This window comes from Jaculus jaculus, chromosome 4 (assembly GCF_020740685.1).
Source record: "Jaculus jaculus isolate mJacJac1 chromosome 4, mJacJac1.mat.Y.cur, whole genome shotgun sequence".
Lineage (NCBI taxonomy): Eukaryota > Metazoa > Chordata > Mammalia > Rodentia > Dipodidae > Jaculus > Jaculus jaculus.
This window is the reverse complement of record NC_059105.1, coordinates 32,114,751-32,125,927: the sequence shown is the minus strand read 5'-3', so window position 1 is coordinate 32,125,927 and position 11,177 is coordinate 32,114,751. Positions and strand designations below refer to the sequence as shown.

General features: G+C 51.5%; 1 protein-coding gene across 2 annotated transcripts; it reads right to left on the bottom strand.

Moving 5' to 3' along the window:
* On the bottom strand, positions 1-6,752 carry Fzd5 (frizzled class receptor 5). Of its 2 annotated transcripts, none has more exons than XM_045146804.1 (2): positions 6,414-6,752; positions 1-6,126 (listed from the first exon to the last, which is right to left on the bottom strand). In XM_045146804.1, exon 2 carries the CDS (start codon positions 5,864-5,866, stop codon positions 4,106-4,108), a length of 1,761 nt encoding a protein of 586 aa, XP_045002739.1. In that variant the 5' UTR covers positions 5,867-6,126; positions 6,414-6,752; the 3' UTR covers positions 1-4,105. The 2 variants fall into 2 exon arrangements, with proteins under 2 accessions (XP_045002739.1, XP_004653595.1); XM_004653538.2 differs by having other exon boundaries at positions 1-6,128; positions 6,546-6,752.
* Between the last annotated feature and the right edge of the window lie 4,425 nt (positions 6,753-11,177).

Here is an 11,177-nt window from a genome sequence, read left to right as displayed (position 1 = left end):
TTTTTCATAAATAACTAATCTCCGTATTTGATAAAAATCTCAAACCATTATTTTACCTTCCCACGAATATAATACAAAGTTAAATCTTGAGACTTAACAGAACCATGTACAATTGCTGTTCAACTGACTTCCAGGAGCAAAGTGAACTAGAACCTTCTCGCTAAGATGCTCTGGCTTTCCTTGTTAGTGTTACAGCTTCAGAGTTATGATCACTTGCCAGCGGTAACTTACAGATTCAAGTTGATTGTCTACATACAAAATATTGCTGTTTCTGACTGTGCGCTCTAGATTTGGCATGAGTGAGGCTATGGTATGGGATAGGCACTGTACATAATGGAAATCATAAACAGCATGAATGCCCTGGACTCCAACTACTGACTCGGTATGTGCCTCATTTGGCTCAGTAATAAATTCACCTGCACCAAACCCGTATCGAAAGTCACTAAATCTCTCATATATATAATATATATATTAAGTATATACACACCTACAAAACATACATACTCTACATACAGTTTGTAACAACATGGGAAGTAATATTGTCTTCAAATGATGTTCCACAGGCAGACATTCTCTATGGGCTGAAATAAATCCTGTAATTGTCATCAAGCTGCTAGAGGCTTCTCAGCGTTAGGCTACTTACATTCTCTGCCTGCTCTTCACCCTTCTTTAATGTATGGACTGTTCTCCCCTTCCCCTCTCCCCGCTTTCCTTTCTGAACCGTCCTCCCAACCCTGGCACGTTTCCTCCCTCAGGGTCACTTGATTGGACTTGGGAGGAACAAGAAAGAGCACAAAGAGGGAGCAGGCAATTCTGCACTTCACACCTGCCTCGATTTGTGCTGGGCTCTGCCTGGTTTGCCACATCCGGTGTTAGAAAGCACTTATTCAAAGCTTTGTCCCTCCTACCCCCCTTGGTCTTTCTGTAGAACACAAGTGAAAAGCGCTTCTTCGGCAGGGGTAGCAGTTCATTAAAATATGTAACTGTGCTTCCTAGCTCTGGGGTTCCCATTCTGCTTCCGAGCGTGCGGGTCATGGAGGCTGTCATTAAGGTTTGTGATCCGAGAGGTTTTCTTCTAGCAGCCAGTGTATCAAGGTTAGTGGAGCTCTGGCCGGGGGTGGGGGTGAAACGACAGCCTAATGAATAAAAACTTGGGACCAGTACTGTCAGAACATTATTAAAGCCTGTGCATGTGCACAATTACGTATAAGCCAAGGCAATGGTCACGGAAAAATATGACAAAAGAGTTGCAAGAATGGACCAGTAAGGCACCAAGGAAAAATTTCTAGCCAATTCAGACATCAAAATGTGAGGGAATATTAAAAAAAAAAATTAAATAACAATAAAACTTTCTGTATCTGGCCAACTGGCTCACTGAGGTCTCATTGGTTCCTCTAGAGACTCTGTCTAAATTTTCATTCTCTAACCTGCTTAAACACTGAGGCGACAGGGACAGCGAGAAACTTACACACTGAGCCCAAACAGGCCTAAGTCCTCACCAGCTTTGCAAAGCCAGCTGTGAAGAAGTTTCAGGACTGTCCCACAGCCTTGTATTTCATTTATTTATCATTTTCAAAAACCTGCAGAGGAAAAAGTGGAGGGAAGAGGATGACCATAAATGCACGTGGCTCCTCTCCTGAGAGGCTGGTCTCAGTGATTCTTTCGGGAAGCAGGTGGACTATCGCTTCTTAGGGAATGAGGGAAGAGGGAGACCAAAGAGGGGAACAGAAATGAAACAATAAGAACCTCTGAATCTATCCCCCCAAAAGATTAGGTATGCTACCTCCCCTTGGATTAGCATCTGTTTTCATTAATTGTCTTGTTTTTAAAAATAAATGTTTATTTTCAAGGTAAGGTCTCACTCTAGCCCAGGCTGACCTGGAATTCATTATGTAGTGTCAGGGTGGCCTGAACTCACAGTGATCCTCCTACCTCTGCCTCCCAGACTGCTGGGATTAAAGGCATGCGCCACTTGGCTTAAATTCTTTTTTTAGCTTTGACATGTTGCTAGCGTGAAAACATAATTTTATGAAATACAAAATCACTTTAATCTACTTTGTTCCACAACTTCTGGATATATAATGTACATCATTTCTAGAAAAGAAGGGACAAGCCAAATTAGGCACAATGACTGCCAGCAGCAGCAGACTCTTGGAGGACACACTAAAGAAGAGGTCAAGATGATAAGAAAATATCATTTGTAAAACAGGAGTAAGTGGTACTCAATCTACTATGGGATTTAGGAAGAGGCTTGTAGCAACTGGAGGAGTAAGACCTTCACTGGGTTCCACAGCTGTGTTCTAGGCCTGGTGGAAGCCAAGCCACTGACATTTTAACTCCGATTCAGAGAACAAGTGAGGAAGAACAGTGCATCTTATAAATGAAGACAGCTTCTGTGAGGGCTTAAAACTACAGCTCGGGGCTTTCACCACCCATTATTGAAATTCCCTGTGGGAACTATGCATAGACCTACTCAACCCTGTGGAGTAAAACTGACCTAGGCTTCACACTTACTTTTCCAATTTGATGCAAATGAAGCTCAGATGCCTAGACTCCAGCTGTTTCCCTAGAGAAGTCTTCTCAATTTTTAATTGCTTTGGCCATTTAGCTCCCCAAATTTAGTCCTCACTCAGGCCTGGTCACTGGTACTTGCTGGCTTTGTCATCACCTTTTCCCAGGTGGCCTTTCACTCTTCATGAATGAATGGTTAATTAGGAAAGCAAACACTTTTCCAATAGCAAAGAAAGTGTGTGTTGTCTCTACCACTATAAGGGCATCCTCAGAAGGAAAGGAACATGATGGGGGTGGGAGGGCCCTCTAGGGTGGCACTGCATGACCCATATTATAAAGCTTATGTAATTATGAATCTTGAGGCTATCTAGCTCTAAACCAGCCATGACTCCTTTTTCCTCCTCTGGGCCTGTGTTTGCTCACAAGTAGCCAGCCTCCCTCCTGGGTCGGTAGAAACACTTCACTGGAGGGTGGGTGTGGTTTCTAATCACAGCTCTCCAGGACAGGAGGAATAAGAAAAGCAAAAAGACTGCTTAACATGATAAAGGAGGTGGGGTGGGGGAAGCAGATTAAGAGAAGCACTGGAAATTTACTTTAATTACTAGAAGCATGTCTGTTTTTGTCTTTTAATCTAAAAAGAAAAAAGAGCCCTATTTAGTAAGGTTCCATAAATACTTCCAGAAGACAGGTGTAGGTTTACTTATTGTAGCACAAATTCCTTTTCTTAAAAACATAAAAAAAATAAAATAATAACCAGGGATGATTCTTGGATACAAAGCTCACCATCTTGCTAGCCTAGAATTTATTCAATCACCACTCCTCATGATCTCACTTTATGTCTGACTCTTTAATGCCACCTCTAACGTATTCAGGACACAGGCTGTTAGGAATGAGAATGCCCACAGTACCCCCCGCCCCCCGCAACCCAAAGCTCACTGGGCATTCACAAAATCCCTAGCTCCCCAACCTTGTCATGTTGGGGAGGCCCTAACCACATCATGTGCCTCTCCTGGGGAAGGACCTGGAGGACTGCACTAGAATAGACAGGCGGTCTCCATGTGTCTTGGACACTTTAAGCACAGCAAAGCTGAAAAGCACACTCTGAACGTTCCCAGTCACAGCAGCCCAAACTTTCACTGTTCATTCACATTTGATTTTTTTTTTCTTAAAGACAAATACAGGAAATACATTTCCCCAATTTAGACCACACAGTCCAAAGAAACCTGAACTAAGGGTAACCTCATTATAATGCCAGCTTGAGGACTGTAAAGCCCTCAAAAGCAAAGGTAAATTTTGTTGCCAAAATGCAACAAAGTTAAAAATTATTAAAATATAAATTAAAAAGAGGGTTTCTTCTAAAGAACGCAGAAAGAAATGCAAACTAGGATACATGTGAGCTGAGCCCCCTTGGAGACCAGAGACGGGTACTTGCTTGAACCCGCCCCCTTTCCCGCTCCCCCAAGTCGCGGGGGGTGGGGGTGGGGGGAGCACTTCAGCACCAAGAAAGTAAACGGAAGTGACCTTCACAAGGCTACCAAACAAAACCACCCTCTCCCTCAACTCCCAGCTCGCGTCCCTGGGCCCCAGCCTCCTCCTATACGTGCGACAGGGACACCTGCTTGTGGTAGGCTACGACGGCGGGGCCGGGCGGCACGGTCCTGCCCGTGAGAGCGGCGCTGGCCTCCGCGTAGTCCCTAGTGGCCATTGCGCCACCGCTCTTGTGGCCCCGCCGCGGGCGGCAGCAGCAGCGGCTGGTGAAGCGTCGCCAAGACTCCAGGGTCTTGCCTGACCAGATCCACACGCCCGACGTGATGCCCACTACCAGGCACATGAAATACTTGAGCATGAGTACCCAGTACTCGGGCTTGGCACGTGGCTGGCCCGCATCAGAGCCCGGGCACGTGCACGTGAGGGCTGTTTCCCAGCTCTCCCGGTAGTGCTGCTCATACAGGTAGCAGGCCACCACGATGCTGGCGGGCACCGTGTAGAGCAGCGTGAAGATGCCGATGCGGATCATGAGTTTCTCCAGCTTGTCCGTCTTGGTGCCACCCTGCTTGATGACACTTCGGATGCGGAAGAGCGACACGAAGCCCGCCAGGAGGAAGAGCGTGCCCACCAGCAGGTAGAGCACCAGTGGGCCCAGGACGAAGCCGCGAAGGGAGTTCAGATTCTGGTTGCCCACATAGCAGATGCCGGCCACTGGGTCGCCGTCCACGGAGCTCAGGGCCAGCGCGGTAATGGACTTGACGCTGGGGATAAGCCACGCGGCCAGGTGGAAGTACTGAGCGTAGCCAGCGATGGCCTCATTGCCCCACTTCATGCCGGCCGCCAGGAACCAGGTGAGCGACAGTATGACCCACCAGATGGAGCTGGCCATGCCAAAGAAGTAGACTAGCAGGAAGACGACGGTGCAAAGCGCGGGGCCCGTCGTCTCGTAGTGGATGTGGTTGTGCTCTCGGCTGCAGGCGACGCTGGCATGGCCCACGACCAGGCGCACCAGGAACCCCAGCGACACACACAGGTAGCAGGCGGACAGGAAGATGATGGGGCGCTCAGGGTAGCGGAAGCGCTCCATGTCGATGAGGAAGGTGGCCACCGTGGTGGAGGTGGAGATGAAGCACAGCACCGACCAGAGGCCGATCCAGAAGGTGGCGAACGTGCGCTCATCTGGGCTGAAGGACGGTTGGTAGCAGGGCACTGCACAGTTGGGCACCTGGCCCGTCCGCACCTTGTTGTAGAGTGGGTGCGACTCCTTCAGGATGGGCACGAAGGGCTCGCGACACCTGCATACAGATGTGCCTCCCGAAGGGCATTCGCCCCCGGAAAACGGCAACCCTGGTGCGCCGGGAAGGGTGGGCTTGGCGGGGAAGGCCTTGGGGGGCACGGTGGTGGTCTCGCTGCGGTTGTAATCCATGCACAAGACCTCGGCGTCGCGGCCCTGCACCGGGAGCCGGTCACAGCTCATGCGCTCGGGCCAGGCGAAGCCGTACTGGCGCATGAGCGGCGAGCAGCCGGCCTTGGCGCGTTCACACACCGAGCGGCACGGAGGCAGGGGCTTGTGATAGTCCGGCAGGCAGATGGGCGTGTACACGGAGCACAGGAAGAAGCGCAGGTCCGGTGAGCAGTGGATCTCCACCAGCGGCCAGAACTGGTGCACCTCCAGGCCCGCCTCGTCCTGCGTGTCGTGGTTGAACTGGTTGGGCATGTGCGTCAGGTTGTAGCCGACGCCGCGGCACATGGGCACCGTGATTTCCTGGCACACCGGAGCCTTGGAGGCGGCCACCGCACGGCCCGACAGCTGCGCCAGCAGAAGCAGCAGCAGCGAGGGCGGCGCGGACGGGTCGGGACGAGCCATCGCCCTCTCCCTCCCCTCGCCTCCCGCAGCCCGCCAGGGGCACACGCTGGCCGAGGAATCCGAGGCTCGGGCTTCTCCTTCTCCGGGAGTCGTGTGTGAGTCGCCCCGGGCTGGCAACCTGTTGGTTTCTTTTTCTCAAAGAAATCCGTCCAAAGATAAACTGCTCCGGGAAGGCGCTGCCTCCGCTGGCAGCGCTCAGCACCACGCCAGCTATAAGGGGCAGCGCAGGACCGGTCAGGACTCCGGTTCCAAGTCAAGGGCTCTTGAAAGAGAAGGTGGGAGGAAAGGAAGATCTCAACCACTCCTCTGAGTGTAGCGTCAACGCTCAGTCGTCCCCCCCCCTCCGAAAGCCGTCTCCAATCTCTTAAGTTACTCTTTTCCTTCCCTCCCCTCCACCTCCTGGAACCAAACTTCAGACTCCCCTCACCCTCCCTTTCTCTTGGCTCGGCCCTCCGGGCAGCGCCTCGGGGCCAGAGAGTTGAGTCCCCCGGACAGAGGCAGAGAAAACCGGGAGAACTGGGAGAAGGGGAAAGACGCGGGCTCTCACCTCCGAAGATCCCGCAGAAAGGGGCAAATGTCTGCAGTCGGCCTGGGTCCTCCGTCGTCCCTGGGACACTCCGCTCAGAAACGCGCCTGAGTCGGGGCCAAAGCTAGGAAACTTTAGCGACAGTCTAGGTACCTGTGGCGGCGACACATGGCAGCAGGTGGGTACGTTTCAGAGCGCCAGGTTTGCTCCCCGATCAAGATCGGCTCAGGCCGGTCACTCAGCCTTCTCTTCCTTCGGAGCCCCCAGACATGATCCGGGAGGAGCAGGAGGGCAGGGGGCAAGGCCGTGCCTTCCAGCCGGAGTCCGGCAGCCGGACGCTGGGCGGGCCAAGACGCCTGGCAGCACCTGGACGGGAGGAAGACGGCTCCCAGCTCAGCGAGCAGCCGGCGCTCGCCGGGCGGGGAAGTGCATGGTGCGCGCCCGTCGCCGCCGCCACCGCGTCCCGCCAGCCGCTCGCCTTCTCCCCTGCAGGGGGCTCCGCGCTCCAGCGGACTCCCGGGGGCGGTGGCTGCGCTCAGGGGCCGCGCCCCGCTCGGCTCCTCCCCACACGCTCTCGCACTCTCTCGCCCAGCTCCAGCGGGCGCGGGGCGGCGCGGGGCGGCGGTGGCGGCGGCAGCACAGACACCGCAGCAACCAAACCGCCCTCTCCCGCCCCGCCTGGGTCACCTGCCTCTAATGCCCGGTGGCTGGCTCCGCCCCGGCCACGCCCCCTCCTGCCCGTGCTCGGGGGGCCGGGCCGCCCTACCACGCACTCTCGGCACGCGTTCCCGCCCACTGCCCCGCGGGCTCGGCCTCTCCCCTGGCGGTCCCCTGGCGGCCCCCTGGCCCCGCCCCGAGCGGCCGGAGGAAGAGCGCTGGCCAATAGAGGACCGGGAAGTGACTGAGGGGCGGGGCGAATGCTAATCACACCGCCTAGAGAACGCGGGCGGGAAATCCTAGCCGCAAGTCCTCCGGAGTCCCACCGCCTGGACTCGCGTTCCTTTGTAAGGTGCTTTTGCCTACGAGCGTCGGCTTCCGGGGTCCTCCACCCTGTGCCCTCCTCTAGTTGAGCATCCTTAGCGAGTCCCGCGCTCGGTGGACAGAGCTGCTCCGAGCATCAGTCTGCGCGGTGGCACCTGCCCCGGAGCTGTCGCGCTGGGTGAAAGAAGCACCAATGCTTAACGGGGCCCTGTGGTGCGCCCAGGTGCGCGTTTCTTCAGCGTTTCCATCTTAGTGCGAGATCTGAAAGCCTCGCCATCCGAAGGCAGGGCTCCAGCCCGGGCCGAGAGACCCACACTTGACCAGGCGGCCGAGCTAACCCGAGAGCGTGGACCTAACAAGCCCATGCTCCGCCCCAAGCCCAGCGCCCGCCCGGCACACAGTAGGCGCGCCAGTGGAAAGCCTGGATTTCTGCAGAGCTGTGGCGCTTTAAAATCTCGGGCGGGTGCGACGTCGCCTGCGGAGTGTCCGGGCTGAGTACCGCGTAGGGCGCCGGGTCCCCGGGGCTGCCTTCTCCGGGGGGGGGGGGGGAGGACTTGCTGCGCTCAGCGACCACATGGACGCACAGTGGCGCTCTCCAGATGCGTGATTATGCTTGCAAGTTTTAAATGTCCCACAAATGCCTCTTTTCTACACGTTCTAATTAGGCTGGAAGAGTGAGGTGTTTAGCATACTCGAAATTCATTCACACGCTTACGAAGAGGGTTGGAATTGTATGCTGGTTCCCCCACCGCCGCCCCTATTCTTCCACAAGGGAAAAAAAAAAGGCAAAAAGAATGAGGGCCTGGGAACACTTAAAGGACTTAGGTCTGGCCTAAGTGGCTGAGATCTGTTGTGAGTTATTGCCGATCTTCTGTGACATCTGCACAGACTGGGTGACTAAAGTGCCACCAAACCATCTCCTGCTCATCAACAAGGTTTTGTGAGAACCAAAGATAAACACGTGTATTCAGCCTCAAAGTTAAGAAGGGACACCAGTCGCACAGACGTCATGGTTATTAATAAGTGCTTTTAATGTACACTGGATCCTTCATTCTTTGGAATTCTTCTAGTGTTAATATTTAATCTCTTTTGTTCTTGACACTGGGTCTGCAAGCGCCCCCCGGGTCCAAAAGAAAGGGAAGGAACGCTCTGTGGAAAGTAGGTACACCTTAGCACATGGCAAAGGAGGCCTGTTTCATTCCATGCCCCTCATGTGCAGTGGATGTTACTGGGGAGGGACAGGTGTTGGCTAATAATAAAAATTATTCTGAAGTTGGAGAATGTTAATCACACTGGAACTTAGCCAGAATATTTGTATTATTTCTCTTGGTTCTAACTCAAACTGTGCTATCCACTGGTTTGTCAACCTGTTCTCTTAATCAATAGTAAAAACCTTACTTTTGCTCAGGGATCTCTAGTAGTGATGAAGGACTCAGGAGCCAGATGGACACCATGACAGGCTTCAGAGTGCCCAGTATGCCTAAGTTTCTGTTTCCGGGCAAGATCTAAGTTTTTTATCTTCTGGTAAGGGTGGGTTTACAGTTAGTGGAAACTGACTGCGCCATACATTCTTGTAGTCATAGATAAGTTCAATTCCCCTAGAACCAGCCGGCCAACTTTGCCCGCCAAAATCCTAAGCCAACCAAAAGAGTACAAGTGCAGTTACTGTTTAAATCAACCACTCATGCACCCATCCCCTTCTTCTATGTTCAAATCCCTATAAAAACCCTACCCTCCCACTACTCGGGGCTCTTGTATGGATCCACTGCATTGGTGAAGTCAAGAGTCTGAGCTTAAGCCCGAATTAAAGCTCCTTGCCCTTGCATACATGTTCGGTTCTCCTTGGTGGTCACTGGGGGGTGCCGAGAACTGGGCATAACAGTGATAGCAGTAATATAAGGGAATCATGACTCATGCCTTTGAATCCAGCTCCTAGAGATGAGGCAGGTGTATTTTGAGTTCAACATCACTCTGGATTCTATAAAGAATCCTTGTTTCAAAACAACACAAAAGACAACATGAATCAGTTCCATTGAAACCCTCCCTCTGGCTAGCATTCTACAAGATATAACCACCAATAAAGGGGACAGAAAGCAGAATAAACTTAACTTTAAAATCATGGCTTCTGGCTGGTAAATCTCAGGCCTAGAATTGGGTTATCCTTACAGTGAGCTGTTGGCTAGGGAGACCCATGAGGTCCCCAAAACAATGTAGTCCATTGCCAAAACACTTGATCACCTGCCAGAGCTAAAAGGTAAGATCCTATTGCTGAAGACACTCTTGGCTGTAGTCACAGGACATCAGAGTGCCATGCTGGAACCACAAGGGTAATCAGTACCCTCTTGGCTGGCTAGCCCTCATAGTGTTGGAGAGGCCCATGGGAGCTGCTGGAAGACAATGGTCACCAATATCATGAATAAACAGGGGACCCTGAAGACCACAGAATCAACCGGCCAGACAAGAAGTACACACTTGTGAAATAGTGGCACAGAGTCTCTGCAGGTAACCAACTGTTCTCTGATTAGACATGAGGTCCACTCGTTTTGAGAGAACTCATACGTGGTACTGGAAGCCAAGTCAGAACCCCACTGTCAGGAACCTCATAGGCTTCAGAGAGAAGCCCCCCACTGCTCTCTGGAGACAAAGAGTGGACTTGTATACCAAAAAGGCTCTCATAACTTTGCATATCCCTTTAACCCAAACTGCTCTCACTTTTGGTTGGAGAATCTATTTTGTTTTACAGAAGGCCAAGAAAACAGAGAAGAACCAAGACCTATTGATAAGACAAAAAGATATCCAACTGTCCACCACGTGATGTGCCACCTCTACCATATTTGCCAGGGTCCAGGAGAAATTGCAGAGGAAGTGGCCACATAAGTATTGCTCTGATTACTAGCCTGACAACCAGCTCCAGGGCAATGGTGGCAGACATAGTGATTAATCAAAACCCATCAAAACAAAATCCAGAGGCTACAGCGAAGTCAATACTAAATCAGAGTGCCAATAGATGTGCCATAGCTCAGGGAACATGCAGAAGATGGGGTGGGAAGACTATAAGAGCCACAGAGTAGGTAGGAATACCCTGAGGCATGATTCCCCTGCCCACATAATCCCACAATGAGTAACATAACCCCGCTGAGGAGGCCCCCCAAAGAAACAGGAGCAGGGGTGAGGGGATAAAGAATATAACCTGTTACAATTTATATTAAATAAGAAAGAAAGAAAGAACGAAGAAAACTTTGACAAGGAAACGTTTTAATTAATTAATTAATTAGAGAGGGAGGGAAAGAGGCAGAGAGAGGGAGAGAATGGGCATATCAGGGCTTCTAGCCCCTGCAAACAAATTCCAGATGCATGTGCCACCTTGTGCAACTGGCTTATGTGAGTCCCGGGGAATTAAATTGGGGTCCTTTAATTTTATAGGCAAGTGCCTTAATCACTAAACCATCTCTTCAGCTCCATAAAGACACTTTTTCTTTTTTGAGGCAGAGGTCTCACTCTAGCTCAGGCTGACCCGGAATTTACTATGTAGTCTCAGGGTGGCCTCGAACTCATGGTGATCCTCTGACCTCTGCCCCCCAAGTGCTGGGATTAAAGGCATGGGTCCCATACCCAGCCAAGGCAACTTTTTTGTACCATTTTGGTTTCTTGCTATTTTCACACATATTAGTTCAATGTAAAGATGGACTTACTGTTTAGTATATTTTGGCAGGTTGTTACATAATTCATATATTTTTATCTCTTTTTTTTTCAATAATCAAATGAAGAAAACAGTACCAAAATGACTTACTGGAAGTATTTACT